Here is a 26,845-nt window from a genome sequence, read left to right as displayed (position 1 = left end):
TCTGGTAAGATTTATTCCTAAGTATTTTATCTTCTTGGGGGCTACTGTAAACGGTATTGATCTGGTGATTCCCTCTTTGATGTTCTTTTTGTTGGTGTAGAAGAATCCAACTGATTTTTGTGTGTTTATTTTGTATCCTGATACTCTGCTGAACTCTTCTATTAGTTTCAATGTTTTTTTGTGGATTCTTTAGGGTTTTCTGTGTATAAGATCATGTCGTCTGCAAATAGAGATACTTTTACTTCTTCTTTACCAATCTGGATGCCTTTATTTCTTTATCTAGCCTAATTGCTCTGGCTAGGAAGTCTGGTCTTTTTTGTGAGTTAGAATTTTATTCTACATTTTTCTCCAGCTCTGTCTGGGACCCTCTATTGTGATCCCTGTCAGAGCAGTCAGTGGTGGTAGCCGGGCACCACCTAGTTGTACTGGACTCAGCCTGGTAGAGGCTGTGGTAGTTGTGGTCCATTAGTCCTTTGGACTAATCTTTGCATTGTGTCTTTAGTTTTCTTCATTCTCCCTTGCTCCCTAGGGATGAGACCAGTGGAGTATCTTAGATGGCCCCTCACAGAGTTTTAAGACCCCAGACGCTACTCACCAAAGTAGAATGTAGAACATTTTCTTTGTAAACTGTATTATGCCAATTGAGCTAGATGTTCCCCGAGACCATGGTCCCCACGGCCCTCAGCCTAGCAATTCAGTCCCTCAGGGAGTCTGGATGTGTCTATGGAGCTTCCATGACTTTGCCTTGGACAAGTTGTGCTGGCTTCCCCAGTATTGTCCACTGTCTTACCCTTCACCAAAGTTAACTGCTTGTCTATTGTCCGTTTAGTGTTTTTCCATCCCCACTTGTGCCCTCCCTTGTAACCATCAAAGATTGTTTCTTTTTGTGTGTAAACCTTTTCATGAGTTTTTATAGTAGTGGTCTCATACAATATTTGCCCTTCGTGATTGACTTATTTCACTCAGCATAATGCCCCCCAGATTCATCCAGGTTGTGAGATGCTTCACAGATTCATCAATGTTCTTTATCTTTGCATAATACTCCATTGTATGTATGTACTATAGTTTATTTATCCATTCATGTATTGATGGACATCTAGGTTGTTTCCATCTTTTTGCTGTTGTGAACCATGCTGCAGTGAACACGGTGTGGATATATCTATTCATGTGACGGCTCTTATTTCTCTAGGACATATTCCTAGGAGTGGAATTGCTTGATCTTATGGTATTTCTATTTCTAGCTTTCTAAGGAAGTGCCATATTGTTTTCCAAAATGGTTGTACCATTTTACATTCCCACCAGCAGTGCATAAGGGTTCCAATCTCCCCACAGCCTCTCCAACATTGGTTATTTTCTGTGTTTTTGATTCGTGCCTGTACAGGCAGGCAGAGGTTTTTGTCTGCATTGTTCCATTGCTGTGTCCCCAGTACTTAGAACAACAGAAAGATTTATTGAATACACAGTAGCTGCTCCGTAAATATTTCTAATTGAATCAATGAACACACACACGTGCACAAGCACACTTCTTGGCTAGATGACTTGCAGTTGATAAACATTCAATAAATGGTATTTGCTATTATTTTTATTGTTATGATAATAAATTGGACCATAACCCTCCCACCAGGAACACAGAAGGAAGTCAAGGAGGCTGGGACCCTGATGTCTTGTCTAAATCTCTTCTGAGAGATTTCGATTGTTAGTGAGAGGCTGGAAGTATGATCTATGATGGAAGAGAAAACACAGAATAGTGGGAGGGTGGGGTGAGGGGACCTGGATCCTGGTTCTGGATCTGACACCAATTCACTGAGGACCGAGGGGCCCATCTGGGAATGAGGGGTTGGCCCTGGATGGGGACGACTCTGGAGCCCAGTTTCCTGAGGCTACACTGCCTACACAGGATGGTGCACGTCCATTCCTCTTCTGCCTGTGGACACTGTCTCGTGCGTGATGTGTCCACGGCTCTGCACATAACTCCGGAAGGCCCCACCCATGTAGTCTTTTTCAGGCTGGAAGAGTAAAACACATGATCGCATCAGGGGGTGGCACTGGGTCTCAGTGGCCCTTTTTGGTGAACATTGTGATGTGCCACCTGGATCCCCTTTTCAAGGAAGACTTGTTCCTAGCTGCTGGGAAGGCGGCTGGCAGATGGCCTTGAGATGTCAGCCCCTTTCGAGGGTGCCTGAGCTGCAGAGAAGGAGTCCTTGGGTGGTGCAAAAGGTTCAGGATAACTGAAAGGTTGGAAGTTTGAGTCCACCCAGAGGTGCCTCTGAAGAAAGGTCTGGCGATCTGTTTCCAAAAAATCAGCTATTGAAAAGGAGCACAGTTCTACTCTGACACACATGGGGTCGCAGTAAGTCAGAGTTGGCAACTGGTAACTGGTCAGCTTCAGAGAGTGGTTCTTGGGACACAGCAATGAACAAAACAAAACTCCCTTCACGTGCCTTTGTGTGTGTGTGTGTTGGCAGGGGAAGGGGAAGACAGACAATAAACAAAGAAACTAGCTCAGCTTTGATGAATGCTGCTCGAGGCCGCGCCCCTTCCTGAGTTGCTCACATGATCCCTGTTGGGGGTAAAGGCCCGACCACCTGGGTCCACTGTGGGACCGCTCTGAAGTGTCATTTGAGCTCCTAGGCTCTCCGTGGGGTCGCCGTGTCACTGGGGCTGCATCACGGCTCCACTTCTCCCTCTGACCAGTCCTGTTTCCCTTCCCAAAGGCACTGGTTCCAAGTTCACTCCCCTATAAACATTCTGCATGCTACACTCCATCCCAGGGGCTGCTTCGGGGGGAACCAGCCTGCAACATCGTCAATCCCCGACCTCAGAGTGGTCTCACAGAAAGACCCCTCCTCTGGGAGTGGAAAGACCCAAGATCATGTCCTTCTGCACCTGTTTAGCTGTGTGACATGGCTCAGGTCACTGAGGTGCTCTGAGTTTCCCGTTTGTTAGATCATAGGTGGGGATGCTGTAAGGCAGACCGTTTAGCACAGTGCAGTGAGCACTGGTTTTGGAGTCCACTGAGTTTGAATCCCAGTGCCACCACTTCCTAGCTGAGTGTCCTTGAGCCAGTGATTTCCCCTCTCTGGGTCTCAGTTTCCTCATCTGTCAGATGGGGATGATAGAAAACATAGCTCATAGGGTGGCTATGAGGATTCGATGAGATAATGTCTATTAGAAGGTTTAGGATGGAGCCCGAGCCCACAGCAGGTGCTCACTCCGTGGTGATTGTCATGATTTATTCTTCTTCTTTGTGGGATGAGCTGATTGAAGCTGTCAGAAAAGTTACCTCAGGCCAAGGAGACATTAATTAAGGAATGTGCTCTGGACAAGGAACCTGAGAATTCCAGGAACCCTCTGCTTGGGGCCAAAATGACTAAAAAATATGGAGCAGAGCCTGTGACTATAGGAATAGGAGATAATTTCTTAGGGAAGAATGGTCTCCAGCTTCAGGCCCCAAGCTGTGTGCAGGGGGCTGGGGGGAGTGGAGGGCAGGGAAGAGGTACGAGGTCTTACCGGCACATTCCAGGGGCCCACGAGAGACTCATCCTGATTCTGAAAGCAGGGGTAGCTCAGCCAGACTGAAGCCTCCCCGGCCAGCCTCCGCCAACTGTCTGGGTGTCCGTCACCCAAATTTCCTGTAGGGTCCGCCGGGTCTAGAATCACAGGCCTGGAGACAAGGGTCAGAGAGGGACAAGTGAGGGGTTGGGGCTGGATCTGGAAAGACTAGGTGGCCCTGGAAGAGCAAAGCACCAGGCTGGGACAGGCTAGAACTTGGGCACCAGGAAGGGCCCAGCAGGGCACTGTTCTTCGGGGCTTGTGGAGTGGCCTGCCTGACGATGGGCAGTGAACATGAGGAGAGACACCTGGAATTTGGGAGCTGATAAGCCTGGGTTTGACTTGCATGTCACCCTTTATTAGTGGTGTGCCATTGGGCGGGTCATTTGACCTCTCTAAGCAGCTGTCAAGAAAGACCTGGCAATCTGCTCCTGTAAAGGTTACAGCCTAGGGAACCCTATGGGGTAGTTCTACTCTGTCCCATGGGATTGCCAAGTTGACTGTATGGCACCCAACAATGACAACAAGCCACGTGGGGGATAGGGTACCTGGGTTTCTGCAGCTGATTGATCAGATATTGTTCAATAACGGGGTTTTCAAAGTCGTAATACTTTGTCCAGTAGATGCAAAGCAGTCTGTAGTCCCGGACTAATTCCAAGACGGTCCGGAACCCCTGTGCTGTGTTGAAGTCTGTTTGGTTGCTCCCACGCTCCCAAGCGTAGACAGTCAAGAGCTCGAGGGCGTATTGTGCTGGCAGTGGCTTCCCCAGGTTCTCCTTACACTGAGAAGATGAAAAAGGATCAGAAAAATGTGTTTGTCCCACATTTGTGTGAAGCACAGGGCTTGATACATGGTATGGTGCCACGGTGAAGAGCGGGGGTCAGCAAGTCCAGCCTACCACTTTTTTTGTTAATTGTGCTTTAGATGAAGGTTTACAGAGCAAATTAGTTTCTCATTAAACAATTAATACACATATTATTGTTTTGTGACATTGGTTGCCAACCCTGCGGCATGTCAACATTTCCCCCTTCTCGACCTTGGGTTCCCCATTTCCATTCATCCAGCTTCCCTGTGTCCTCCTGCCTTCTCGTCCTTGCCCCTGGGCTGGTGTGCCCATTACATGGTTGAGCTATGTGTGTTATTGTTTGTTTTATGGGCCTGTCTAATCTTTGGCTAAAGGGTGAACCCCAGGAGTGACTGCAGTACTGAGTTAAAACGGTGTCCAGGGGCCATTCTCTTGGCGTTTCTCCAGTCTCCATCAGACCAATAAGTCCAGTCTTTTTTGTGGGAGTTAAAATTTTGCTGTATGTTTTTCATTAGCTCCATCCAGGACCCTCTATTGTGATCCCTGTCAGAGCCCAAGACATGGTTTTGAAAAGGAAGTTTTGTTGGAACAAAGCCATGCCCATTCATCTATGTACAGTCTATGGCAGCTTTCACACTACAGAGACTAGCTGTGACAGTGACCACGTGGATCACAAAGCCTAAAATATTTACTATCTAGCCCTTTACAGGAGCCCTGGTGGTGCAGTGGTTAAGAGCTCTGGCTGCTAACCAAAAGGTCCGCAATTTGAATCCGTCAGCTGCTGCTTGGAAACCCTATGGGGCAGATCTACCCTGTCCTGTAGAGTCTCCGTGAGTCAGAATCGAGTCAACCAGAGCCCTTTACAGAAAAATGTTGCCAATCCCTGGTTAAGACCGTGAGCTTTGGATTCTGACCTATGTGGGTTGGCATCCCAGTCCCACTACTGTCTGATCCTGGGCAGGGCAGCTTACACTCTTGGGGTCCCAGTTTTCTCGTCTTCCAAGTGAGTGGTAATAATGGCAGCCACCTCCTAAGGCGAAGGTGGAAATGCACTGAGATGAAGGACTGGTAGTGGCCCTAAGAGACTCAAGGAAGCAAAGAAAATCCTCTCTGGTGGGAGATACGTCGTTCAGAACCTCAGATTATTTCGTAACTCTTTTTCAAATACAACTACCACGCTACTCCTTTTGCAGATGAGACAGAAGCACAGAGAGGTTAAGTTGCTTGTTCAAGGTCAGACAGCCTAGAAGCGGGTGGAAGGGAAACCTGAAGGCATACTTGTTCGAAGCCTTTGCCTGATCTACCCTCTGAAGAGTGTGGAGGAGTCTGTGAGTGTGTGTGTGTAGTTCTAACATTCATTCACTCAACAGTTATTTATTGAGCACCTATTAAGTGTCAGGCACTGTTCAGGAGTGTGTCAGGCACTGTTCAGGAGTCTTGGGATAGAGCAGTGAACAAAATCCCCTTACTTCATGTTCCTTTATTTGCTGGGAGACAGTAAATAACCAACCATAAACTAGCTCAGTTTTGATGAATGCTGTGAGGAAAAATAAAGTTGCATAAAGGGAGTGGAGGGTGGGTGGGTGGGCTATTTTAGCCCTGATAGGACAGTGGTTAAGTGCTTGGCTGCCAACTGAAAAGCCGGCGGTTGGAACCCACCAGCGGCCACGCAGGAGAAAGATGGGGCAGCCTGTTTCTGTAAAGAATGCAGCCTGAGAAACCCTATGGGGCAGTTCTGCTTTGTCCTGCAGGGTTGCTATGAGTTGGAATCCACTCGACAGCAGTGGCAGTCAGGGAAGATTTCTCAGAGGTGGTGACATTTGAGCTAAGATTTAAAAGAAACGAGAGAGAGGAGCCAGGTGGCCAAGTGGGGGGTGAGCTTTCCAGGAAGGGTAACGGCAAATGCAAAGGCCCTGAGGCTGGAGCAGATCTGCCCTACTGGAGGGACGACGAGGAGGACAGCGAGGAGGACAGCGTGGCTGGTGTGGAGGGAGGAAGGGGGAGGGAGCGGGGGGCTCAGAGAGGCAGAGGGCGGCCCGAGAGCCTCCCGTGATGACTTAGACCAGGAGACGTGTGAGAGACGTGGCGGCAACTGATGAACTATGCATATATGAATACAGGACTGAAATAATTTGCTAGACGGGGCTGAGGTATGAAAAAGAGGGGTGTCGAGAAAGGTCCAAGGACTTTGGCAGGAGTCTGGAATGACTGGGTTGCCATTTGCAGAGATGGGGAAGTCTCCTGAAAGGAATGAGGTCCCCTGGGACCCACCCCAGTCCCCACCCTCCCTCCCTTCTTCTTCTTCCTCCCCTTTCCCTTCTTCCTGTCCTCTCCCCTCCTCCTTTTTCCCTCTTCCTTACTCTTTTTCCTCTTCCCTTCACCCCCTCTCCTTTTTCCTCTCTTCTTCTCCCCTCAGCTCTCTCCTTCTCTTTCCCTTCTTCTTTCCCCTCCTACTCTCTTTTCTCTCTCTCCTCCCCTCCTTCTCCTCTCCTCTCCTCTCTTCTCTCCCTCCCTTCACTCCTCCCTTGCTCCCTGCCTGCATAGGGCCCACAGGGGCCTGGCGGGAGGGCTGTACCTCTTGGTACCAGTACTTGACCAGGCGGATGAGGCTCTTCAGCTTGGTGGGACGCTGCTTCAGGAAGGCTCGCTGAAGCTCTGTGAAGCAGGTGGAGAACTCGCCCCCCCGGGAGCACTCACGGATGAGCTGGACGTAGATTTGGGGGTCAGGTTTGTAGTCTTTAGTCACCTGACCTGTTAGGGATGAATCCATCACTTTAGGATGTCAGCTCTTCTCTGAGGTTCCTTCTGTCTCTCTGGGGAGACAAACTCGCTGGCTATGGGGTACAGTGAAAGGGGCAGCAGGCCCACAGCTGAAACGTCTGAGGTCCAGTCCCCAAACCCCCTTCTCCCATTTCCAGTGCCACTGCCCTGCCCAAGCCACCATCGCCTCCTCACTGGTTCCCACAGCCCGTGCTCCACCTAGCACCAAGGGGTCTTCTAAAATCTGATGACTCCACTTTTTGCTTCCCATCAGAGCTAGAATAAAATCCTAAGTCACCACAGTGGCCTACAACACTTGGTATGATCTGGCCCCTGCTACTGACTTTAAGCCAGTTCTATGCTGCCCCCATTTTTAGAAAGAAAATGTACACACCTTGCCACACGCAGAACTGGTAAGCCTTGCGGATGTTCTATAAGAAACGTCTTTGTCCACAAACAGACAAACAACAAAAACCCCAACCAGTTGCCGTGAGTCAATTCCCACTCCTGGGGACCCCACGTGTGCCGAGTACAACTGTTGCTCCACAGGGTTTTCAATGGCTTTGGACTTTTGGAAGTAGATCGCCAGGCCTTTCTTCCAAGGGTCCTTTGGGTAGATTCGAACTGCCAATCTTTTAGTTAGCAGCCAAGCACTTAATCAAATTGTGTTAATTTGCTGCTTAATGTGTCTCCCATGACTGATTATGATCTTTTTCGTTCTTGCCCCCCAAAACAGAAACCAAACCTGTTGCTGTTGAGGCAATTCCGACTCATAGTGACCCTATAAGACGGAGTAGAACTACCCCGTAGGGTTTCCAAGGAACGCCTGGTGGATTCAAACTCCCGACCTTTTGGTCAGCAGCCATAGCTCTTAACCACTACGCCACCAGCATTTCCATTCTTGCCCCTGGAGAGGCTATAACATCGCCTTCCACTTTGAAGGGATGTCCTGGTTTGATAAAGCTTTCATATTGTGTGAGACATCTGCTCAGGAACAGAGAAAAAAAAGGAGGCCGTGTCAGAGGTCAAGGGCTGAGACCCCTTGTGGCTGGGAGCACTCACCCAGGGCGTCAAAGGCAGGCAGCACATCAAAGTTCACACACTTGTTTTGGTAGTGGGAACTTAGCATGAAGCTAAGCACGCGGGGTTTTTTCCGTTTACGCTGGACCTCAAATTTCACGTCAAACTTTTCCTCCTTTTGACAGGCTTCCAACTGTTTTCTGATTTCCTCAATGAATATTCCCCGGTGCTTTAGCTGCTCCTGAAAACTTGTGAGATTGCTGAGGAAGACCACGAGGTCAGCGTCAGATCGGCCTCTGAGAGCGGTGCCTTTGCCGGAGGAGCCACCCTAAATAAGATGATGAGAATAATGACCGACACTAATTGAGAAGAGCCTCCCTAAATACAATGACCAGGACAATCACTAACATTGCTTAGTGCTTTACTGTTCTCAGGCCATTGCAAGTCTTAACTCCTGTAAACCTCATAATGACTCTATGATTTAGGTATTATTATTCATTCCGATTTTACAGATGGGGAAACAGATGCTCGGAGAGATCATATAACCACTCCAATCACACAGCTAGTTGGTGCCAGAGGTGGGACCGACTTGGCTTCCTTTTTCCAGAGTCCATGTTCTTCTTCCCGGACCTTTACTATCTTATAACATATACCCCAGACTGGCCCAGGCTGAGTGTTTACACACATTATCTTACGTAATCCACATAGCCTTGGGAGGGGTCAGGAATTATAATTCCCACTTTATGAAGAAGGAAATTGCAGCACAGAAAGGCTAAGTGACTTGCCAAGATCCTCCAGCCAGTGGGTGCTATCTACCTTCAAAACTTAGACTCAGCCGGCTCATGACACTGCAGAAATGTGAGTCGCAGGCTGGCCACTAGTTGCCGCTGTTCTTGTTAGTTGCCATCCGGTCTATCCTGACTCGTGGCGACCCCATGTGTGCAGAGTAGAACTGCTCCATAGGGTTTTCAAGGCTGTGAGCTTTTGGAAGCAGATAGCCAGGCCTATCTTCTGAGGAGCCTCTGGGTGGGTTCCAACCACCAACCTCTTGGCTAGGAGTCTAGCCCTTAACTGTTCGCACCACTCAAGGACTCCATAGCCACTAATTCGCAAGTTGTTTGCCGGAGCTGGGCCTCAGTTTCCCTATCTCTAAAATGGGACAGTGGTTCATCACTTTCATCTGGGGCACTTGTTTAAAATTCAGGTGGAGGACCTCACCCCAGAATCTCTTTGAAACAGCTATGGTTATAACTTTGGTGTAGATAAATGAGAAACCACCAGCCCCGAAGACCTCACCCCTTCCTTCTAACTTTCATACCCCCCGTTCTACATTTTTGTTTTCTCTCCACAGGCACTCTTGTCCATTCAGCCACCCCTTCCCCAGGCAGGCGGGCAGGCCTGGGCTTACCTTCACAACCTTGGACACCCGCACAGATCCGATGAAGCACCTTTCCTTCAGGAAGCTACAGATGGTGTCAACGGCTTCTCTGACCTGCGTGCGGAACACTGTGTCTGGCAGGAGATGGTCTTCGATGAACTTGTCCAGATTCCTGGCCGGGGTATTTCTGAGTTCCCCCATGATGCTCGGGGGTGGGCAGGAGAGCCAGTGATGGTGGAGCTGGCGCCTGGGACCTGTTAGTCTTTTTGCTCTGCAGGCTGAGTGTGGACTCTGTTACTTTCGTTTCCCAGGAAAGGAAGAACCTCTGGTCCTGGGACCTCCCCTTAGCAAATTAAAGCCTCCAAAGGATCCTCCTCTGCCCTCTGATTGGACTCTTACCAGCCCTCCCTGCTCGCTCCTCCACCCTCTGAAACTTCCTCTCCTACCATCAGCTTACAGCAAGGCCTCAGCTGTGAAAAATCATCCCTAAAAACAGATTTTTGTTTTCTTTCTTTGTCTTTTTTGTTGCTGACAAAATTGCTTCATAGTTTCTTATGGTTTTTACAGCAATGCATGCATAGGACGATCACCCATAATCGAAAACTAGGTCTACTGTTACAGACATCTTGACACAGATCCTTTCAGGTTTTTCTATGCACACACACACACACACACACACACGCACACACACGCACGCACGCACAGGGTTCTCTTTTTATTTTTAAATGGCATCATACTATACTTTTTACGTCAAAATATATTTCCATGAATATAGTTTCAAAGCCATTTTTAAAAAAAAAGAGGGAATAGATCAACACAAATACATGTCAACTATCTTACCTGACTTCCTCCTAACCAGCTGGTCAGTTAATTGGCACTCTTCCCTCCCTCCCTAAAACACGGTGACTTGTGCCCAAGGCAAGATGTCACTGAGAAGGGGGCGAACCTCTGTCTATACAATACTGGCATCTTCTCTCACCTGTTAGATTGTGTGTTTACCAAACTTCCCAAGCCTCTTTATGGCAATCGTGCTTGTTACTGAAACACATTCTTTTGATGACATTTTTATTTTAAAATATGAGTGCAAAAGAGACCCGCGCTTAGAAAACTGACATTGAATTCTTTGGAAATATGCAAGAAAAGCAAGCTGCTTGAAACAATGGTTAGAATTAGATAAGTGCGAGACAATGGGGAATTATTGAGGAAATCACTGTAAACATCTAGAATTATGACCACAGGCCTTTGTAGGCGGTGAAACAGAAACAGGAAATTATAGATGACGCAATCCTGTCTGTTTCATGCAAGAAAGATGACACGAGGTGTGTCCAGTCAGGTGGCTGGCCCTCAGCAGAAAGGCCTTGGTTTTTACTGAAGGACTGGGAAATGAAGGCACGTTTACATACCTCTGGGGCGGACCAGGAGTCCCCGGATGGTGCAAACGGTGTGTGAAAGACTGGAGGTTTGAGTGGGAGCCCTGGTGGTGCAGTGGTCGAGCGCTCGGCTGCCAACCAAAAGGTGGCCAGTTCCAACCCACCAGCTGCTCTATGGGAGAAGGATGTGGCATTCTGCTTCTGTAAAGATTACAGCCTTGGAAACCCTATACAACCTGGAAACTAACAACAAGAGATAGCTCTTCAGAAGAGCACCATGTTCAAGGAAAGCATTCTTTACCAAAAAAAAAAAAAAAAAAATTTTTTTTCTTTCCCCACTGTTTGGTTTAAAGAAGGCTACCGGGGCTATTTCTGGTTCAAGGTTTGAAGACTATCTTGGGGCAATAGTTTTGGGGGTTCATCCAGCCTCAATAGCTCCAAATATTCTGGATTCCATGAATTGGCAAATGTTTTGTTATATATACTTTTACCACAAATAAAAAACAAACAAAAACTGTTATCTTTTTTGTTTTCAAAAGCTGGCACTAAAATACAGACCTCCATCCAGCAAACCAGCCCTCCGTGGCGGTCTGGTCCCCCTGCCCAACCTCAGCTCTGTTGCTGGGACTCCTTCTGCTCCCCACTCTGGTTTCTCAGTGTCCCCACCTGCCCCACTCACCTTGCTGACTCTCGAGGCCTTGTGGACACAGTTCTCACGGAGGCAGCGCAAGATGCTGTCGATGGCCCTGTTCACCTGCTCCTGGAATTGAGGGCTCGGCTTCAGGTGGTCCTGGATGAAGCGGTCCAGCTCCTTGGTGGGGATCTGAGACAGATCCAAGACTGTCCCTGGTATAGAGGGGGTGCTGCTGCTCGTCCCCAAGGGGCTGGGAGCTGGGTACGAGTGTTTCTTGCTTCCTGCTCTGGGGCACACGGCACTGTTGCTCCTGCTGTCCTCGGGGATGCTCTGGTCAGGGTCTCTCTGGATGGGGTGGCCCAAATCTGAGCACCCAGCACGTGGAAGGCCCTGGAAGTTGTGGAAGGAGCTGCTTTACCCAGGGCCAGAGGTTTCTGCTTCCAACCAACCCGTTCTCTCACCAGCCCATTGTACAGCCAGAGTGACTGAGACTCAGAGAGGGGAAGTGGGAGGTCACTGCTAGCCCTTGTGGCACTTTGTGCATAGAAAATGGTTCCCCTCCTGGGGGAATAAGTTACAAAAGATGCTCCCTTTGGGTGGACACAGCTTGTTCAGCAGACAGTAACTATGCAAAATAAAGGCCTTCCTCCAAGCTGACTGTCAATTAGATCGTTTTACATGTGGCTGCCTCTCCTTTTTCAATTCTGTATTCTCCATCCACACAGCCTGTGACACACAGCAGATGCTTAGGAAACACTGGTTAGAAAATCATGCCTGAAATCTAAGGATCCTGGGGACCCCTCACTCACCAGCCCTTCCCAGGGCTGCACAGGCCTCCCAGGTGCCTGAAGAAAGCACGGGTGGTCATAGCAGGACCCTGCCTTTTGGGCCAGCACGTCCCAGCGCCAGGCTGCCCCATTCCCTACGTCCCACGTTGGGTCTGCCGGGTCAAGGATCACGGGTCTGCAATAAGAAGGTTCTGGTTAGCAAGATGGTCAAGATCAGGGGCTCTGGAGTCAAACGGACCTGGTTCCAATCCCAACTCTGCTCCTTTCCAGCTGTGTGACCTGGACCAGATGACTCAACCTCTCTGAGCCTCAGTTTCCTCATCTGCAAAATGGGTATAACGACAGTGCCTGCTTTGATGCGGTGTTGCAGGGATTAAATTGGAGCAATGACCCTCAATGCTGGCTGCACATTAAAATCACAAGACACCACAGTTGCCCTGGGGATTCTGATTTATATCTTATGAGCCGGCAATTTCACTCCCAGATATATACCCTACAGATAAGCACAGGCACTGAAAACAGGATCAAGAATGTTTATAACAACCTTATTTGTAATAAATCAAACCAAATCCATTGCCGTCGAGTTGATTCCAACTCATAGGTAAGACAGGGAGCAAAGGCCCTGAGATCGGAGGGTGCCTGTTTGAGAAACAGTGAAGAGACTGGTGTGGTTAGAGGAGAAGCAAGTAAAAGAGAAATAGACTATACTATATCAGGGAGGTAATAGGGGGTTGAGTGTGGAACCTAGAGACTTAGTAAGACAGGGAACAGAGGGACCCTCAAATCTGCAAACAAAGTAACAAGAAATAGGCCAGGGCGCAGAAACAAAGCCACTCCCCAGAACAATGGGACAGGCTATCTGAAAATAGACGCAAACTTCTTTAAAGTTGCCTTTCAGAAGCAGCTGGAGAAAACCAGGCCCAGGGACATGCGCAGAACATCCATCTGTGACCACTGTGTGACCTTCCACCAGGGGCAGTGAGGGGCTACAGTCCTAGCCGGGGAATCGAACCCAGGGAATGAGTGACTGAGCAGGCGCGACACCCCATAATAAGTCCTGCTACGAATCCCAGAGGCCTCTGGGACAGGAGCCATCTTGGAAAGGTGCTGTGCGCACACCTTAGTTAACATATCCCTGCCTGTGCCTATGAGTAAACATGAATCTTTTCCCACCCAAGAACTTTTAAAAACTCTGGCCTGTCTTTTATTCTGTGAGATGAGGGTAAGTGTTGCTCTAGGCCCTCCTCGTCTCCACTTGCAAGCCTCTTCAATAAAGCTTTGTTCCCGTGGAAAACTACGTGCCTTACCAGCTCATTCTCGACCAGTGAGAGGCAAAAGCCTTATTCCGGTAACAAGATGAAGGTAAGTGCTGCTCTAGGCCCTCCTCTCTGTTTGCAAGCCTCTTCAATAAAGCTTTGCTCATGTGGAAAACTATGTGCCTTACCTGCTCAGTCTTGACCAGTGAGAGGCAAGAACCTTATTCTGGTAACATAGGGACCGTACAGGACAGAGTAGAACTGCCCCATAGGGTTTCCAAGGAGCAGGTGCTGAATTCAAACTGCCGACCTTTTGGTTAGCAGCCGTAGCTCGCCATAGCTCTTAACCACTGTGCCACCGAGGCTGTTATAACTCAAAACTCAAAGAAATTGAAACATAAGGGTAATTCTTAGCAATTATCCTGTATGCATATAGGGAAACCATTCTGATTTCAAGGCAAAAAAGGCAAATGGCTCAAAGTGGGCTAGTTACCATGAAGCTTGTAAAGACAAGAGGAGAACAGACAATCGGCCATTCGCTAAGCTTAACTGATTGAACCGTGCCCTCCCCCTTTTACTGAGATCCACTGACATCAGGTCACGAGGTGGTCTCTGGCCCTCCACCCACCTGCAGCTATGATACCTTTAGAAATTCAAATTAAGTAAACCCGGCTTCCATCAGGAAAAAAATGATTCACAATTTTGGGTAAAAAACAAACCAACCAACCCAAAACACTGCTGGCCGGATTAATTTGGGGTCAGGAATTTTTTTTACGGTTAACATTTTGTTTTGTGGGTAAGAAAAACCTTCAAAAAGTAAGATGTCTGTATTAATTTTTCTCTTTGACAAGCCCCAAACTGGAAACAACCCAAATGTTCATCATCAATAGAATGGAAACTACATTATAATAAATGCACACAGTGGAATGCTATACAGCAATGAAAAAGAACGGACCGCAGCTCCACACAACAATATGGATGAATCTTGAAGGCTTAGAGTTGAGAAAGCAAAGCCACACACGAAAAAGTGTGGTATGATTCTATTTAAATAAAGTTTAAAAACAGGCAAAAGCATAATGAAAGAAGTCAGAATGGGGTTAATTTTGGGGGTTCTGGGAAGTGCACAAGGGAAGCTTCTGAGGTGCTGGGAAATATCCCACCTTGATCTGGGTGCTGGTTTCACAGGTATGTGTTCAACTTCAGAGAAAATCATCAAAATATGCATTTAAGATGTGTATGTTACACCGCAGTAATGAGGCACTGGTATATTTCTTAAAACTCCCACTAGTACCAGCTACTGCTGAGCTGATTCCATCTCATGGCGACCCCATGTACATCTGAGCAGAACTTTCTGAAGCAGATTGCCAGGCCTTTCTTCTGAGGTGCCTCTGGGTGAACCCTTCAGTTGGTGTGAACTGTTTGTACCACGCTCAAAACTCCCTGAGTGATTCAAATATGCACCCGAGGCTGGAACCACTGATTTAGAAAATGCAAGTATAGCGTTTCACCTTGATCCCAACCAAGCCCTTGGTCAATATGACCTGTTTCACGGTGGTTAATTATCTCCCATGCTCAGCCGCAGGGGAGCCGATGACGAGGAGGAGTGAGGTCATACCTGGGTCTTTTCAGCTGGCCCCGTAAGAACTGCCCAACTGCAGGGTCCTCAAAGCCATAGTTGACGGTCCAGAAAATACACAGGTGCTGGTACTGGTGGATCAGGCCCAGGACGGTTCGGAGGCCTTGGGACAGGCTGAAGGCGTCCTTCTGGCAGCCCTGCTCCCAGGCGAAGATGGTCAGCAGCTCCAGGGCGTAAACTGGGGGCAGCATCCCCCTCCCCGCCTCTTGTGGGCACACCTGTAATGGGCGAGAGGAGGGGCTCAGAGGACAAAGGGGAAGGAAGACAGCAAGCTCTCGCAGAACTTCCCTGAGTATCGCAGTCTCCAGGTGGGGACCTACAGTTCCAGCCTGGGACAAGCAGCTGTGCTCCAAGCCTGTTCTGGGAGCAGCCTGGATGGTCTCTCCTGTTCTCACTGTCGGGGCTTCACCCATGTGGCTGCCTCACAAGCGCTCCATCTCTCCATGTCTTTCCCATGCTCTGGTCTATCTCAGTCCAGCTGTCAGCCTCTCACCTGGACAACCGCCCCAGCCTCCTCGTGGTCCTCAGTCTGCCTCTCACCAATCCATTGTCCGCTGACTGAAGCAGGCACATATTTAACCACATCACTCCCCCTTCCCCTGCAGATAAAGCACCATCCACAGCTCTTATTGCCCTTGGAGTGATTCTCAATTTGCCTGCAAAGTGCTGCTTGGTCTGACCTCTGTCCACCTCGCCAGCTTCCTCTCCTCCTCCACACCCCGCCGCCTGTCATGTCTGTTCCTATCATATCGCTCACTGGTCCCCAAGTTCTCTCCTACCTCCAGGTCTTTGCACATGCTGTTCCCTCGGCCTAGAACACTTTTCATCTCCCCTTAACTTGGCCGACCCCTCCTCATTCCTCGAGGCCCAGCTTGACTCTGACATGACCCTCCCACCCACCCTAGATATCTGATTTCACAGTACCTTCTCTTAGGGTAATTCTTGTCACCTTTTGTCAGCAGTTATGGACTGAATTGAGTCCCCCCAAAATGTGTGTCAACTTGGCTAGGCCATGATTCCCAGTATTGTGTTGTGGGATTTATCCACCATTTTGTGATCTGATGTGATTTTTCTATGTGTTGTAAATCCTACCTCTATGATGTTAATGAGGCAGGATTAGAGGCAGTTATGTTACTGAGGCAGGGCCCAATCTACAAAATGAGGTTGTGTCTTAAATCAGTTTCTTTTGAGACGTAAAAGAGACAAGTGAGCAGACAGATATGGGGGCCTCAGACCACCAAGAAACAAGAGCCAGGAGAATCGCATGTCCTTTGGACCTGGGGTCCCTGTGCTCAGAAGCTCCTCGACTGGGGAGGATTGATGACAAGGATCCTTCCCCTGAGTCAAGAGATAGACAAAGCCCTCCCCTGATGCTGGCGCCCCGAATTCGGACTTCTAGCCTACTAAACCGTGAGAGAATAAATTTCTCTTTGTTAAAGCCATCCGCTTGTGTCATTTCTGTTATTGCAGCACTAGATAACTAAGACAGCCCTCAGGTGTCTTATTTTGGGGGGCCTCTTTGCCACACCCCCAACGCCTAGTACATTACCTGAGCGGTATCACTAAAAAAAAAAAAAAAAAAAAAGCTGGCACTTAAATATATACCTCCAGCTAGCAAACCACCCCTTTACAGGTGAGGAAACTGAGGCACCGGGGTGATGTAACTTGACTAAGGTCACACAGCCGGTTAAGTAGCAGATCCAGGACTCGTCCCCCTGGCAGACTGGATCCAGAGTCTGACCTTTTAATAGGTACCAGGCTATTAGCCAGCATTTCTTGCCCCTGGAGAGGCTTATTTAGCTGGGAAAGACTTAGAAACCCATATTCTCCTCTATACCCAGTGGTGGAAACAGGCCCAGAGAAGGGTAGGAATTTGCCTGGGGTCACACAGCATGTGATGGCTGAGTCAGAATTGGAATCCAAGATTTCTTCCTACTCAGACCTGCTTTATGACAAATGAGTCCAACAGAAGGACCAGGCTATGTGTCCCAAGATTTTAGGAGGCCTGTTTCCCCATCCCTAGGCACTAGCTGGGCACCCCTCTCCCAGTGCACAAGTCTGTCAACAAGCATGGACGCACGCTGGGGCAAGGGGTGTGCAAACTTCAAATCACCTCAAACCATGTACAGAATACTCCAGTTAGGGCAAAGTCCTAAACATGAAAAAGCAAAACTTAAAACTTTTTGGAGAAAAACATAGGAGAATAATTTTAGAAAGACAGGATAGGGAAAGATTTCTTAAACAAGACACGCAAAGCACAAACCATACACGAAAAAGATTAATACATCTGATTACATTAAAATTCAAGTATCTTCTATGACAAAAGACCCACAAAGTGAAAGTACAAGCTCCAGACTGGGAGAAGATATTTGCATTATATTAACTCAGAACGAGTGCCCAGAATATATAAAGAAAAAAAGTATATATAAAGAGCACCAAGAAATCAATAGCAAGAAGACAGCTAGCCCAAAAGAAAATAATGGACAAAGGATTAAAAAAAAAAAAAAAAAAAAAACCCAAACCCAGTGCTGTCGAGTCGATTCCGACTCATAGCGACCCTATAGGACAGAGTAGAACTGCCCCATAGAGTTTCCAAGGAGCGCCTGGCAGATTCGAACTGCTGATGCTTTGGTTAGCAGCTGTAGCACTTAACCATTACGCCGCCAGGGTTTCCGGACAAAGGGAATGAACAGACAATTCCTAGAAAGACAAACATGAAAGCCTCTACAGCAAAAGATTCTTGAAGGCACAGATTCAAACAGTCATATGCCTGGAGGAAGGGGTCTCACACATGTCCTTACCTGGCGGTACCAGTGCTTCACCAGCAGAATCAGGTTCTTCAGTTTGGCTGGGCGAATGTTCACGAAGTCCCTCTGCAGCTCTGCAAAGCAGGCGGCATGCTCGCCCCCCTGGCAGCCACTGTTGAGGAGGGCAGAATAGACCTGGGGCTTGGGTTTCATACCAGGGCTCAGCTGACCTGTGGATATAGAGGGCAGTGTTGGCACTGAGCCCAGCTTGGCGCACTGGAAGAGACTGGGGGGAATTTGGAAAGGAGAATCCAACAATGTAGTGGAGTCGGGGCTTGGTGGACTGTGCCTCAGTTTCCCCCGAGCAGCTCAGGAGACAAGGAGGAAGAGTTGTGCTCCAGACTAGAAAGGAGTCTCCCCTCCCAAATAGCTAAGCAGCCGCTAGTGGGCGGGGCCTGAGGAAGACCAGTCGTGTGGTTAAACAGGGAGGATGCCTTCAGCTGAGTCACAAGTACAATTCACTCCTCCCTGAAACTCCCTCCAGTAACCCGTTGTCAAGTCAGCTCTGACTCCTAGCAACCCCATGTGTGTCAGAGTAGAACTGTGCTCCACGGGGTTTTCGGTGGCTGATTTTTTGGAAGTAGATCACCAGGCCTTTTTTCCGTGGTGCTTCTGGGTAGACTTGAACCTCCAACCTTTCGATTACTCCCTCAGGCAATACTAAAACACCACTATCACCAAACCAAACTCATCACTGCTGAGTCGATTGTAACTCATAGCAGCCCTACAGGACAGAGTAGAACTGCCCCATAGGGTTTCCAAGGCTGTAAATCTTTATGGAAGGAGACTGCCACATCTTTCTCCTGTGGAGCAGCCGGAGGGTTCGAAGCTCCGGCCTTTTGGTTAGCAGCTGGGTGCTTTAACCACTGCACCACCAGGGCTCCTAAACATCACTGTACACACCTTTAATTAATTGGCCACACACTCCCTGGTGCCATCGGCGGTGGAAACAGCAGAAATAGTGAAAGAGAAAATGAGGCAAGGGGTCCTGATTCCTTAGCAGCGATTGCTGGTATTTCTTGAGCATTTCCTGTGTGCTGGCGCTGTGCTGAAAGCTTTACATGAATCCCCCTCATTGCATCCCCATCACAATCATGTAAGAAAGTAAAACTCTTCATTCACCCCATTCTATAGTGAGCCACAGAGAAATTCAGTGCTTTGCCCGAGATTACATAACTGGCAAACAACAGAAGCAGGATTCGAACTCAGGGCCATCTGACCTTACAGCATGTGTGCCTTTTCCTCCACTTCTCATGGGCATGGCTTGGGGAAAGTAAACAGTCTCCATAATTCCCTACATCTCTGCCCCCACTTTCTTTTTTTTATTTTCTTTTTATTGTGCTTTAAGTGGAAGTTTACAAATCAAGTCAGTCTCTCATACAAAAACTTATATAAAAAAACTTATATATACCTTGCTATATACTCCTAATTGCTCTCCCCCTAATGAGACAGCACATTCCTTCCCTCCACTCTCTCTTTTCGTGTCCACTTGGCCAGCTGCTGACCCCCTCTGCCCTCTCATCTCCCCTCCAGACAGGAGATGCCAACATAGTCTCATGTGTCTACTTGATCCAAGAAGCTCCTTCTTCACCAGTATCATCTTCTATCCCATTGTCCAGCCAAATCCCTGTCTGAAGAGTTGGCTTTAGGAATGGTTCCTGTCTTGGGCTAACAGAATGTCTGGGGATTATGACTTCTGGGGTCCTTCTAGTCTCAGTCAGACCATTAAGTCCGGTCTTTTCACGAGAATTTGGGGTCTGCATCCCACTGCTCTCCTGCTCCCTCGGGTACTCTGTTGTGTTCCCTGTCAGGGCAGTCATCGGTTGTAGGGAGCACCATCTAGTTCTTCAGGTCTCAGGCTGATGTAGTCTCTGGTTTATGTGGCCCCTTCTGTCTCTTGGGCTCATAATTACCTTGTGTCTTTGGTTTCTTCATTCTTCTTTGCTCTAGGGGCGTTGAGCCCAATTGATGCATCTTAGATGGCTGCTTGCTAGCGTTTAAGACCCCAGATGCCACTGTCCAAAGTGGGATGCAGAATCTTTTCTTAATAGATTTTATTATGCCAATTGACTTAGATGTCCCCTGAAACCATGGTCCCCAAACCCCTGCCCCTGCTATGCTGGCCTTCAAAGCATTCAGTTTATTCAGGAAACTTCTTTGCTTTTGGTTTAATCCAGTTGTGCTGACCTCTCCTGTATTGTGTGTTGTCTTTTCCTTCACCCAAAATAGTTCTTACGTACTATCTAATTAGTGAATGCCCCTCTCCCTCCCTCCCTCCCTCCCCTTTCTCGTAACCATCAAAGAACAGTTTCTTCCCTGTTTAAACTATTTCTTGAGTTCTTTTAATAGTGGTCTTATATAATATTTGCCCTTTTGCAACTGACTAATTTCACTCGGCATAATGCCTTCCAGATTCTTCCATGTTATGAAATGTTTCACAGATTCATCACTGTTCTTTATCGATGTATAGTATTCCATTGCGTATAAGTGTTCCAGTCTCTCACAACCTCTCCAACATTTATTATTTCGTGTTTTTTGGATTAATGCCAGCCTTGTTGGCATGAGATGGAATCTCATTGCAGTTTTGATTTCCATTTCTCTAATGGCTAATGATCGTGAGCATTTCCTCATGCATCTGTTAGCTACCTGAATGTCTTCTTTAGTGAAGTGCCTGTTCATATCTTTTGCCCATTTTTTCACTGGATTGTCTTTTTGTAGTTGAGTTTTTGCAGTATCATGTAGATTTTAGAGATCAGGCGCTGATCGGAAATGCCATAGCTAAAAACCTTCCCCCACTTTCTTACGGTGTGACTTTGGGTGACTTACTGTACATCCCGGTGCCTCAGTTTCCCCACTGGTAAAATGGAAGATAAAACAATACAGACCTCACGGGCTTATTTTAAGAGTAAAGAGATGATGATCCACATCAAGTGCTTGAAATAGTTAAGGATTTAAAAAGTCGTAGTTATTAATGGAGTCCCTGGGTGGTGCAGCTGGTTCACATGCTCAGCTGCTAACCCTAAGATTAGAGGTTCGAGTCCACCCAGAGGTCCTTTGAAGAAAGGCCTGGCAATCTAATTTGGAAAAATCAGCCATTGAAAACCCCGCGGAGCACAGTTCCACTCTGACACATATGGGGTCACTATGACCCACGTGGAGTTGACTCCATGGCAGCTGGTTTTTTACGACTAACATATGTGCACACAGAGAGTGGGCATACTAGGTGCAGAGGGATGTGGGCTGTGTGCCAGCACGTCATAACCCAGGATAAACTCGAGATAGCTCTCCCCTGGAATACCAGAGTAAATTATAATAATAGAGACAATAGGAATAATAACAGAAATAATAATAGCAAATACTTACATACATAGTCCTTATTACATGCTGAGCCCTGTTCTCAGTTCATTCCGTATATTAACACATTTAATCCTTCCCACAACTGTATAAGGCAGACTATTATTATTCCCATTTTACAGATGAGGGCACTGAGGTACATTTTTATTTTAAATCAAGCATGGGTTTATCATGGAGGGGAATGCAAAAATCAAATTAATGTTTTCAAGATGAAATACAAGATTCTGCAGAATTTTGGCCTCGTCCCCAGACCCCTGCTGCTGGGCACGTGTCCCTTTGCCTCTGCCTCTGGGGTATCTGTGGAAGGTCTGGGCAGACTACTCTAGGCAGTGGCTGAAGGAAATTTTCCCGAGATACTTGGTAGAGGACCAAGCATCCAAACACCAGGACCACAGATCCAGAAGGAACTACGTTTTCTAGGCCTCTGTCTGGTCCACGCCCAATACGTTTAGTTAAGAAATAGAAGCCCAGAGAGGGGTAGAGGCTTGCCCAGGTCACATAGCTAGTCGGTGGCAGGGCCAGAAATGGAAGGACTGTTTCACTCCCAAGAATCCCAGGGTGATACTGCCCCTTCCCTCCCCACAACATAGGTGTGGCACCTCTCACCCAGGGCATCAAAAGCGGGCACCAGGCGGACGTCCATCCAGTTTTCAAGGTCCTCAAACACCAGTCGGAACTGCAGCAACCCAGACGTGTCCTGCTCAGGAAACTCCAGGCTCAGGCCAGGGATAGGGTCCATCTGCCAGGATTCCAGCTGTGCCCTCATCTCACTGAGGATTTCTGCACGGCGGGGGGCCTGGTCCTCATAAGTCTTGAAGCAGTTCAGGAAGACGACAAGTTCAGAATCACAGCCGCCCCTCAGAGCCGTGCCCCGGCCAGAGGAGCCTCCCTGTGAAGAGAAAAATCACTCAGGATTCTGCGCTCTCCAGTTCTTGTGCTCGTGCAGCCTGGCAGGCAACTTGGGTGAGGCAAGCGGGCTGGGCGGTGACCGTGGCAGCACAGCTCCCGGCCACTGAAGCTACGCGGGAATGCCGGCCACATCTGAGGTTTAAAAGAAGCAACTTCTCTGTGTGAATCCATGATTTTTAAATGTCATCCGCTAACTTCAACAAAATTAATACTAGGTGAAATAAATTCTGGTTTGCAGAACGCATGTTTGTGACCTTTGCCTGGAATCGGTACAAAACCACGATATGATTCGCTGAATTTCTGAGGCCTTTCTGAGCAGTGTATCTTGCTGCAAAGCTTCCAGCCTGACGATCTGAGAAGGAGGCCCATTTGTCAGAGCCTCACCTTACGCATGTCTGACAGGTGAAATCTCACTTCCAAACACACAAAAACCCTGACATGGTTACAGATATGAGGAGCGAGGCTCAGAGTGGTAAAGTGAACTACCCAGCCAGTAAATGGCAAGGGCCAGGACTCAGGCCTTCAGGAAAACCCTCCCCTCAAACTGGGACTCCTCATTACTCAATGGCTTGCTAGCTCCTTTACCGCTAGGGGTTCGCATTCAAAAAACAAACAAAAAACAAACCCATTGCTATCAAGTCGATTTCCACTCATAGTGACCCTATTTAAGACAGAGTAGAACTGCCCCATAGGGTTTCCAGGGAGCGCCTGGAGGATTTGAACTGCCGACCTTTTGGTCAGCAGCTGAATGCTTAACCACTTCGCCACCAAGGGACTCACGTTGGGGCTGCTGCAAAAGGGAGTACAGGGCAGAACACAGAGAAATATTACTAACTGAGCATCTCTTGGGGCCCTGGTGGTATACTGCTTAAGGAAGCATTCGGGGGCTAACCAAAAGGCCAGCAGTTTGAATCCACCAGTCGCTCCCTGGAAGCCTTACGGGGCATTTCTACTCTGTCCTATGGGTTGCTGCGAGTCAGAATCGACTCAACGGCAATGGGTTTATTTTTTGAAATGCGTTTGGGTTTTGAGCATCTCTCATGCGTTAGGGATTTTATAAGGAAACCTGGTGGCGCAATGGTTAAGTGCTCAGCCGCTAACTGAAAGGTTGGTGGTTTGAACCCACGCAGTGACTCCCTTGGAGAAAGACCTGGCAATTTGCTCCCATAAAGATGACACCCTAGAAAACCCTGTGGGGAAGTTCTACTCTGTGTACAGGGTCACTCTTACGTCGGAATGGACTCCATGGCACCCAGCACCAACAACAGGCATTTTACACACAACAAGCTCATTTAAACTTCCAAACAAAGGTAGGAGGAAGGTACTATTACGGCACTCACTTTAGAAAAGAACAGGGAGCTTGTCACTTGCTGAAGACCCCTCAGCCAGTAGAAGCAGGGCCAGGATTTGAATCCAGGCAGCCAGGCTCTCAAACCTACATTCTCTTCTGTCCTCTAGATTAATTTACTTAAAGGTGGTTTTTATTGTGAAAGTTTTCAAACGTACACAAATGAAGAGAGTATTTTACAAAAGCCCTTTGCCACATTTGCTCCATAATAAATCCCTGGCTCAACTTCTCTCTTACCAGCTTGGACAACTCACTTCTTCTCTGTGCCTCAGTTTCCCCGTCCGTCAAGTGGGGGTTACTTCGCAGGGCTGTTGTGCACATTAAATGATTAAATGTGAGCATTATATTTTCAGGGCATTTAGAACACTAACACATAGTCAGTGGGTTTTATAAGTGTTTGTTAAAGAAATGAATGAAAAAAGGATAAAGCTGATCAAACCAAACCCCGCAGCCCGTCCATCTTCAGTCTCAGTGTCTTCCGAGGATTGCACCCACTTACAAATGACGACTCTGAGGTCTGCCCCCACCCTACCCTGACCCCAGCAGCTCGGGCGCCTCACCTTGATAATTTTCAGCACCCGCGGCTCCAGGCCGGTGGCTCCGGGGCGCCCCCCGCGCTCTCGTAGGGTGGCGCCCAGGGCGCCCAGGGCGCGCCGCGCCGCCCCCACGAACTCCGCTGGTGGCTGTAGGCTGCGAGCCACCAACCTGTCCAGCGCGGCGGCCGGGGTGCTGTACACGTCCATGGTCGCCCGCAGTATGAGCAGAGGCGGCCCCGCACTGCCGGCTCAGCAGCGCAGGGCTTCCGTAGGCTCAGGCGTGTCCAGTTTCGTTTCCTTGCAGGAGTACCCGCGGTCCTTCTTTCCCGCTTTCAGTTTCGTTTCTTTCCAGCGGGTGTAGGCGCTGGCATTCACTTTCTGGTCCCTGTCCCAGTCGCCTCTTCTTGATCTTCCCGCGCCTAGCTCCAATAAACAAAACAAGACCAGACAGAACGCCTTCTAGGGCAGCAGGTCCGCCAAACACGGAGACTGGCACCAAGTCTGGCTGGTGCAAGCGGTTAACGAGCTCCGCTGCTGACCAAAAGTTTGGTGGTTCTACTCCACTCAGAGGCGCCTCAAAAGAAAAGCCTGGAGATCTACTTTCAAAAAATCAACCACTGAAAACCCTAAGGAACACAGGTCTACTCTGACACACATGGGGTCACCATGTGTTGGAGCCCACTCCGCCGCAGCTGGTTTGGTTTTGGGTTTGGTAGTGGTTAAGAGCAAGATCTTTAGAGCGGGAAGGATTAGGAGCCAAGTCCAGACTCTACGGTGGGTGAGTCTGAGCAAGTGCCCAAACCTTTCAAAACCTCAAGTTCCTTAGTTTATTTGTTTTTTTAAATTAATTTTTATTGTGCTTTAATGAAAGTTTACAAATCAAGTCAGTCTCTCGTACAAAAATTTATATACATCTTGCTATACACTCCTAAATGCTCTCCCCGTAATGAGACAGCACGCTCCTTCCCTCCATTTTCTCACCTCATGTCCACTGGGCAGCTTCTGGCCCCCTCCGCCCTCTCATCTCCCCTCCAGACAGGAGATGCCAACATAGTCTCATGTGTCTCCTTGATCCAAGAAGCTCGTTCTTCACCAGTATCATTTTCCCTTGGTTTATTTTTATGAGAATAATCAAACCCACTTCTGGAGATGCTGGATGGTTAAAGAGAGGATTACATGGCCACTCAGGTGACCATCTGAAAGGAACATGCATGACTCCTTTGTGAGTGCCTATGGAAGTTTGTATATTTTGGAGTCTTATGAAATGCTCTCTCTTGGAACTGAGGACAATGTGGCAATGTGAGTTGGTATACCAAAAAACCAAACCTGCTGCCATGGAGTCAATTCCAACTCATGGCGACCCTACGAACCACTCCATGAGGTCTTCTTGGCTGTAATCCTTATGTACAGGTCTTCTTCTGAGGTGCCACTGGGTGGGTTCGAACCACCAACCTTTAGATTAGTAGCCAAGCACAAACCATTTGTGCCACTGGAAGCCCTACGGGCCAGTTCTACTCTGCCCTACAGGGTTGCTTTGAGTTGGAATTGACTTGATGGCAATGGGTTTGGTTTTGGTTAGGGACCTTGTAAACTGGTAGAGCCCTGGTGATGAAGTGATTAAAGCGGTTGGCTGCTAACTAAAAGGTTGGTGGTTTGAACCCACTGGTGCTCCGAGGGAAAAAGATGTGGCAGTCAGCTTCCATAAAAATTACAGCCTTGGAAGCCCTATGGGGCAGTTTTACTTTGCTCTATAGGGTCGCTATGAGTCGGAATCTATTCAGGGACAAAGAGTGATGCGTACCCTTTAATCCAGTGATACACATTCTAGAGTAGAACTGTCTAATAGAAATATAATGCAAGCTACATATGTAATTTAACATTTTCTCATAAAACCCACTGCCACATTAAAAAAGTACAAAGAAACAGGTGAAATTAATTTTGATTTAACTCAACAGAATGCAAAAAATTGTCATTTCAACATGCAGTCAATATAAAACATTATGTTATCAAGAATTTGACATTCTCTCTTGTACCCGATCTTTGAAACCCAGCATGTGCTTAACCCTTATGACACGTCTCAATTTGGATTAGTCACATTTCAAGTGCTCAGTAGTCACATGTGGCTAGTGGCTCCTGTATTAGTCAGGGCAGGTCTGGTCTAGATTTTTCCCTAGAGAAATAACCAGTGTTGTGGACAGTGATTTATGAACTAGGGGCATTTGTCTCAGGCTTATTTGCAATAGCAAAATGGAAGGATTCTAAACTGTCCACCATGAAAATATTCCTCTTAAATGCCAGCTCTTTGAAGACAGGGATTTTTTTTTCTTTGTATTTTGGATGAAGGTTTACAGAACAAACTAGCTTCTCATTAAACAGTTAGTACACACATTGTTTTGTGACATTCATTACCAACCCCATGACATGTCAACACTCTCCCTTCTTGACCTTGGGCTCCCTATTACCAGCTTTCCTGTCCCCTCCTGCCTTCTCGTCCTTGCCTCTGTGCTGGTGTGCCCCTTTAGTCTCACTCTGTTTTATGGCTCTGTCTAATCTTTGGCTGAAGGGTGTACCTCAGGAATGACCTCATGACTGAGCTAAAATGATGTCTGGGGGCCATACTTTTGGGGTTTCTCCAGTCTCTGTCAGGCCAGTAAGTCTGGTCTTTTTTTTAAATTAATTTTTATTGTGCTTT

General features: G+C 47.9%; 1 protein-coding gene across 2 annotated transcripts in view; it reads right to left on the bottom strand.

The window, feature by feature from the left end:
* Positions 1-1,564: 1,564 nt before the first annotated feature.
* LOC126066043 (2'-5'-oligoadenylate synthase 1-like) overlaps positions 1,565-26,845 on the bottom strand; it is a 37,567-nt gene continuing 12,286 nt past the window's right edge. Inside the window, exons 1-13 of one of the 2 annotated variants that reach the window (XM_049866871.1) lie at positions 24,178-24,431; positions 21,967-22,249; positions 18,001-18,176; positions 15,179-15,417; positions 12,329-12,482; positions 11,565-11,909; positions 10,919-11,057; positions 9,546-9,793; positions 8,180-8,465; positions 6,933-7,108; positions 4,101-4,333; positions 3,511-3,664; positions 1,565-2,006 (exon numbers count right to left, since the gene is read on the bottom strand). In XM_049866871.1, coding sequence (XP_049722828.1) covers positions 1,890-2,006; positions 3,511-3,664; positions 4,101-4,333; positions 6,933-7,108; positions 8,180-8,465; positions 9,546-9,793; positions 10,919-11,057; positions 11,565-11,909; positions 12,329-12,482; positions 15,179-15,417; positions 18,001-18,176; positions 21,967-22,249; positions 24,178-24,360 — 2,733 coding nt within the window. In that variant the 5' untranslated portion in view covers positions 24,361-24,431 and the 3' untranslated portion in view covers positions 1,565-1,889. Of the gene's footprint in view, positions 2,007-3,510; positions 3,665-4,100; positions 4,334-6,932; positions 7,109-8,179; positions 8,466-9,545; positions 9,794-10,918; positions 11,058-11,564; positions 11,910-12,328; positions 12,483-15,178; positions 15,418-18,000; positions 18,177-21,966; positions 22,250-24,177; positions 24,432-26,845 lie in introns of those variants that run through there. The other variant, XM_049866874.1, reaches the window with a different exon arrangement.

The sequence above is a fragment of the Elephas maximus genome, chromosome 22, assembly GCF_024166365.1.
Source record: "Elephas maximus indicus isolate mEleMax1 chromosome 22, mEleMax1 primary haplotype, whole genome shotgun sequence".
NCBI lineage: Eukaryota > Metazoa > Chordata > Mammalia > Proboscidea > Elephantidae > Elephas > Elephas maximus.
The sequence above is the reverse complement of the archived record's forward strand: the minus strand, read 5'-3'. Positions and strand labels throughout refer to the sequence as shown.